The 6,802-nt window shown below is 41.6% G+C and overlaps 1 protein-coding gene across 1 annotated transcript; it reads left to right on the forward strand.

Annotated features, from left to right (window-relative positions):
* The first annotated feature begins 4,153 nt into the window (after nucleotides 1-4,153).
* LOC115905156 (dual specificity protein phosphatase 13-like) lies at nucleotides 4,154-5,934 on the forward strand. The gene is made up of 3 exons (XM_030951269.1): nucleotides 4,154-4,434; nucleotides 4,719-4,936; nucleotides 5,690-5,934. The coding sequence occupies exons 1-3, from the start codon at nucleotides 4,274-4,276 to the stop codon at nucleotides 5,932-5,934; spliced, it is 624 nt and encodes a 207-aa protein (XP_030807129.1). The 5' UTR covers nucleotides 4,154-4,273.
* The last annotated feature ends 868 nt before the right edge of the window (nucleotides 5,935-6,802 follow it).

The following is a 6,802-nucleotide window of genomic DNA, read 5'->3' on the forward strand; positions in this document are numbered from 1 at the left end:
AGTGTCACCTGCTCTAGGTGACCTTGCCTTGGCAGGGAGGTTGGACTAGATGATCTCCAGGGACCCCTTCCAACTCTAATTAATCTCTGATTCTGTGAACCTCAGCACTGGAAAAAGGCTTGATGGTCAGTTTCTGTCTCAAGTTATCACTGCTAATGGCATTTTTCTGCTCTAATTTCATCATCTAGCAAATATTTTGAAAATTATAAGCTTGCACAGAAAAGTAATATACCATAATTTAAAACTTGTAACACTTAGATATGTAATAGCTGCTTAGTTGTTGCACTTCAAAACTGAAAACTACTTCTCCTTGCTAACATTTGATGCTCTTTAAAAGGGTGAATTATCTAAATAGTCGGTGCTTTATTTAACAGAAATTTCCAATAAACCTCATTCTGTCACTTTGACTTATGCCACTTCATGCCATGTGACATGAAGGCATTGATGTAAGTTTGACAGGCAGTGCCAGTGCTGACAAGTCAGTTTGAGAATTTATGACAAATTATATGCTACAGACATTTTAAAAACAACTGTGGATTGCCAAGGAAAAAAAGTATTTAAAATGTGTGATAAAACTTGTGTATCTTTAGATTGAAAACAATTTATTCAATTCAAATAGTTATATTGATTTAATGTTCAGGCTGACACTTAATGCAATAAAAGGAAGGAAATTTATATTGAAAATTCCCAGCTAGCTCAAGTTACAATATATTATAGAGCAAAGGAAAATTTGATGTGCTAACGTAATGGGCTTTTTTTCTTTTTTAAAACGTTGTCATTAAGTAATACTGTTAGCATTTAATAATTTGAAATAATCTATCTCAAATGTTAAGGAGCTACACAGGAAAAAAAGGGCATCAGCTGAACAGAGAATTAATTGCTTATGAAAATTCTTATTCAGCAAAGAATATGACATGGCAAGGGGGAGTATCTTTCACTAGAAGTGCTAGTTGATTTAAATAATGTTTTTTCCTTTTTCTGGGTTTGGGGTGGGGTTTTTGGTAATCTCATTTTTCTACAGATCAAGTCCTGCCTTATAATTTCTTCACAATCTCCGTACTTCAGTTGAAGCATACTTAGGTCAGTCATGTGTGAACTTTCCCACATCTATTTTATCTTCAAATGTCTTAATTCTGTAATGGAAGAATAAGAGATTGAATGCCTAAGGACTAATCAAATTAGTGAACCATAATCATTTTTCTAAGACAGAAAACAAGCTTATTAGAAGAGAATAATAAAGGAAAAAATAAAAAGAATAAACTCCATATCCTCAGCAGACAAAATTGTTCCATGTGTTAAAAGTACTTTGTTGTGGCTCACCAGAAAACGTTGTCTCACTCAGTGTTGCTCAAAATGTACCAGAGTTCAAATACTTCTATTCTTCTTCAGTAGTTAACCATCCCAAAATCAAATCCTGAAAACAGGCTAATGAGTGAAATGAGAAGAACCCTTCTGCAGCTGGAGATACTGAATCTGTAAAATCCTATCTAACTGAACTGTTATGCTGTAACATTTTCACTGTAAAAGCTGCCTTCTTTCAGGGTATGTGAAAGGAATCTGATTTTGCCTCTTTTTTTTCAGTAGAGAGATGGCATGCCTTCAGTTAGAACTGATATGAGTATTTCCAAGGGAAGAAATAGAAGAGCCACCATGAATTTCCTGTTTTCACCTGCTGCACATTTTCCTGGCAATGCCATGCCATGTGCTACTAGAGGACCCCATGGCAATTTACACTGCTGCCACCTAATACATTATTAGCCAGGGACTGTTTGATTTAGATTATTGCACCAAGTGCTACCTTCTAAGCAATCACAAAGGCACAGTCTGGTAAGAATGATGTCTGTTGCATGTTCCAAGATTAGGCATGCAGTAATTTCAGCTGAAACAGCAGCTGTTTAATGTTCATATATAATTGCATACAAATGTTTGGTTTAGAGTTGCCCAGCATTCAAACAGCCAGGAGAACCTCCAAATGATTGAAATCTCAAAAAGTGTTTTCTGCACAGTGCTAAACTTGCCTCCATTCAGTGTGACCATATATTAGTCTGTTGCTTTCTACATCCTTTCTTAGCAGTTAAAGGGCCAGAAATGAAGCACAGCTGTAGAGAGGCAAATCCATCTGAAAGCCAGATCTCTGCCTCCTGTCTGTTTCAAAGACAACCCCTGGCTAAAAAAGGTCAGTGGCTTTACCAAAGCCACATTTGCAGACTGTTAAATGTTTAGAAGATGTTAGGTATAGAATGGCAGAGTTTTGAAATAGATGGATGTTATGCATGCAAATGTTTGAGGCACAGAGGACTTGGGGGTCACTTTTCTGGAGTTTGTGTTTTTCTGTTTGTCACTTTTCATACCACAGATGAACTTTGAGTTCTTAGTCATTGCAACTGGTGAATTCTTAGTCATTGCCATTGGTGGAGAGGCCAGTAAAAGTTTTACAGCTGAAAAGAACTAGACTTAACCATGAGTTTCATCTTTTTCACATAACTTGATTAGCAACAAATGGGCTGGAGTTACATTTATAAAAAACTGATAGTAAAGCCTCACCTTGAGTCTCCACCCAGAAACCTGAGAAAAGTAAACTAAATTGAACAGCTTAACCTGCTCAGTCAATTTTCCTGATTCATGGGCACTCATCAATCAGCTTAAAGCGCACTACACCGAAACAACAACAACAAACCCAAGAACAAAACAGAAAAACAAGGTAATGTATTAAGGGCATATACGTAGTGCTTGAAATATAACTTTAGCCATTTTTCCAGTCCTCTCCTCTGCTGGGTCTGGCCAGCTGGTTGCCTCACCCACAGCAGAGCCTGGCTGCCTGTCCCACTATGCTCTCTAAATAAGCACTGCAGCACTGTTACTTGTAGTTTCCCTCATTCATTATTTTAGGTCAGAACAGTGGGGAGTAACAAGTCTCTCTGTATACCAGAAGCTTTTAAACAGTTTCTTCCCTAAATACCACAGAATATGAGTAATTTCTGCTTCATGAACTATTTTATACAAAGTCTCTTTTCCCTTGATTTTGTCCTCTGATGCTGGAAACTATTGCATTGTATTATGATGATCTCTCATTGAGAACTCCTAAACCCAGTTAATTAGTGGAGATTTTGATACCTAGCTTGGAATGTCCATGATATGTCTCTTGATAAAATAAAGCAAATCCATCATAGTATCTCAATGCATATGGAATGAAGGTGGCTCAGACTGACCAAGAATTCCTTCTATTCATGACCATTTTTTTCTACAGGGGAAACTCTTAGCAACTCAAGCTTCTCGTCTTGGGTCACCTTCTCTCCTGGATTGCCAAGCTTACAGAGGAAAAGCGTCACCATTTCTTTTGTTCTACCTTGTAGCTCCACTGACAATTGCAGTCCCTGCTAGAGTCATACTGCAGAAAGAAGCACAGGCACTGCTGTTATTGAAAAGACCCACTAATACTACAATTTGATATTGTGGATCTCCAATTTATGGCTCTCCAGACGTTCCTATACAAACTAACTCAGTGACTTACAAGTTTCACCTGACAACTATTACACTCCTAGCTTCTGTTCTCTTTTCAACAGAGGGGGTTATCATGCAATGTGTGGCAGGTGTACTGTATTAACCCAGTGAAGGACTGCAATAGAAAATATTAAAAATATAAAGTACAGTTATGTCAGATAATTTCACTTTGTGAAAAAACAGTAGCTTCAAGAAATAAATTTCCCTAGATTATCAGTGACAGGCAAGGCATCATCATCATCCACTTGGTATTTAACCTGCTGGTGAAATACCCTGTGGTGTATTTCTGACCCTTTAACCTCAGACTAAATGACAGACAATTGTCAGTGGGACCGGTTGCTATTTTTCCTGTATCAGGTTTTGATTGCTAGTGGTGAATGCCCAGATCTCGCTGACTGCCACGGCTGTGTGGAGACGCGGCTGGGGACAGTCACACAGTGTTAGTGCGTGTCCTGCGGGCAGGGGCTGTGCCACACGTGGCTGACGTCCCCGGCTGCTGTGTGGCAGAACAGTGCGGCTCTGGAGACGAGCCCAGAGAGGCAGACTGGACCCAGCAATGCCCAGTTTGGTACCTTCATCTGTTTGAATGGGCAGAGGCGAGGCGAGCGGCCAGCCCTGGGACAGGCATGTCTGGCTGCCCGGCTGGCTGCCCGGCACCTGCCCGAGCCCGTCTCGCAGCCACCCCCGGCACCGAGCGGGGCTGGCAGCGCCCTGCGCCCGCCCTGTTCCTCCGGCCGGCGGGAGCGAGCGGCGCCTCGCCCTGGATCTCAGCATGGCTGGGGCAGGGGCGCCGGACACCCAGGACCCTGAAGGCGCTGGGACATGCCCGGAGGATGTCCCCTCCCTCAAGGAAATCGAGCTGCTCCTGAACACTGGGCGGCCCTCTTGCAATCACGTTGATGAAGTATGGCCTAATCTCTTCCTAGGGGACCTGTAAGTACAGCTTTATGGACACACCTCTGCCATACCTTCTGTTAGCGTGCCTCATGGGCGCGGCTTTAGACAGCTCATAGTTTTGTTAATTGCTGTCGTTTACGCTGCAGACAGCACGATTTCCGAGATAAAATTATGACTAAGATGGTATTCCCTTCTCCATTAGCCCTTAGAATCGATGCATGGGCTGATGCTCCAGCAGTGGTTTGGGAGATGCAATCTCAGTGCTTCTGCTCTGTGAATATCACTGCACCCATCTTGATTTGTCTTTGTCTTTTCCTTAGGGTAACAGCAAACAATAGATTTGTTTTGTGGAAGATGGGTGTGACCCATGTTTTAAATGCTGCCCATGGCACATCATACAGCCACGGAGGCCAGGACTTTTATGGAGCAACCATTGATTATTATGGTGTACCAGCCCATGACCTGCCAAGCTTTGATATCAGCCAGTTCTTTTTCTCTGCTGCACAATTTATCCACAATGCCTTGAATACGCCAGGAGGTATGAAATTATTGTTGGTCGCATTTTGATGCGAGTCAGCAGCCTCATGTAACAGGTCAGCTCCACAAAGCTCAGTGGTGGACAAGTCACTACATGGTGTCCTGCCAGGTGCTGGTCACCTGCATGGTGGGTGGCAGGAGAAGGGAGTGCTGTGTATGTGGGTATAGCTCTGACTAGGTCCCAAAGAGCTGATGTGACAAAACAGATGAACTGTGCAGGAGAGAGCCTGGGGACGAGGGAGAAAATTATTTGGAAGGTAAAGCTCATTCAAAAGGGGAGAAGCAAAAACATGCATTGGAAATGGACACCCTCTTTTGAGACCATCTTATTGGAAGAAAAAATTAATAAAAATACTAATGTCCTGATTTCTGCAATCAGCAGCTGTATAAAGAGGTTCGTAGGTTACAGATGAGTTTCTTGTGTGAACAGAGCCTGCAAGGCTGGGCCTCCAAGAAGCAGATTTTAGCATTCTTCCTTGCATAAGCCAGCCTGCTGAAACTAATGGGTCTTCTTTTCCTCATGGGCAAAACAGAACAGCTTCATTACTTTGAGAGGGTTTTCTTTGATTTACCAGTGTTTCTGAGATCAGTTTGGGGTCTCATGGCATTTCTCATAAAAGTGACTGTAACAATGGCAAACTAGACTTAACTAATTAGCAGTTCACGTGATTTATCAGAAGAGAAAAACTTCAAATTAAACTTCATCCTCTGTACTGCTTCTCTTGATGGTTGTATTTTTTTTTTTTTTTACTAGCCAAAATACTGGTACATTGTGCAGTTGGAGTAAGCAGATCAGCTTCTCTAGTCCTAGCATATCTCATGATAAATCACCACCTCCCACTAGTTGAAGCCATCAAGACAGTGAAGGAGCATCGATGGATTTCACCCAACCATGGTTTTCTGAAGCACCTGCGAAACCTGGATGTTCAGCTACGGCAAAGGAAGGACTGGAACAAAGGAAGGACTACTGAACAGGCAACCCCATCTACATTCACTTGACTGAGTCTCACCCTTCAGAGCAGCTGTGCACATACAACTTCCCATGATCAGTGCACATTACAAAAATGAAGACAATTATACATAGACATAAAAGGCCAAGAGAACGGTAAATGGATTAATTCTGATAGCTCAGTTCCTCCAAAACCAACACAGCCAACAGCAGCACCATAACCATTGCACAGGGTGGAACTGCTGTGCCTTGAGTGGTGCTACTGGATGAATCCACTGAAGTAGTTAAGACAGACCAAGTTTGTCCCTGGTTTCTGCTCATGCCAGAGGCAAGTTCAATATTTGTATCTAGCTGTAAAGGATGTTTGAGTCCCCTTTACTTGGGAGTGTAACATAATAATCTTTCTCAGTTTGGTTACAGTTCTCACATGCATGTTCTAAGAAAAATTTAGTGTTTCAGTTTCAGGCCTGATGATGTGACAAGGCCAGTTTATTAAGAGCCCAGGCACTCCTACAGAAAGTTCCTCTATTTCTGGTCTGCTAAATATTATGGTGTGTCAGCCACAAGACCCACACCATCAGAATAAATGTTTGTGATACTCCTGCAGCTTGGGTCAGCAAACCACATGAGTCTTTTCTTGTTAAATATGTTTCCAAAAAGATAATGTATATCATGTAGTATATTGAGGATGTTAAAAAGACTATGTCATGTCTTCAAAGCATTTTGTAAGTTGGACTCCTCAGTTCTCTTGCACTCCAAATTATCCCAAATCAGTTCTGTGTCAGTGACTTTGGATCACCCGTGGTTTAATATCAGGTAGACATTTAGCTTACATCAGTGGCTTGGCCTAAGTGATACAAATTAGTTTTAAGATGTTTTGAGGATGTCAGTTTTCCTGTCACCAGTTAATCAGTACTT

Source organism: Camarhynchus parvulus, chromosome 6 (genome assembly GCF_901933205.1).
Source record: "Camarhynchus parvulus chromosome 6, STF_HiC, whole genome shotgun sequence".
In the NCBI taxonomy this organism is placed as follows: Eukaryota; Metazoa; Chordata; class Aves; order Passeriformes; family Thraupidae; genus Camarhynchus; species Camarhynchus parvulus.

Coding starts and splice junctions, on each gene's coding strand:
- LOC115905156 (XM_030951269.1), top strand. CDS start 4,274: ATGGCTGGGGCAGGGGCGCCGGACACCCAGGACCCTGAAGGCGCTGGG. Junction 4,435..4,718: donor AATCTCTTCCTAGGGGACCT/GTAAGTACAGCT, acceptor TCTTTTCCTTAG/GGTAACAGCAAACAATAGAT. Junction 4,937..5,689: donor TGCCTTGAATACGCCAGGAG/GTATGAAATTAT, acceptor TTTTTTTACTAG/CCAAAATACTGGTACATTGT.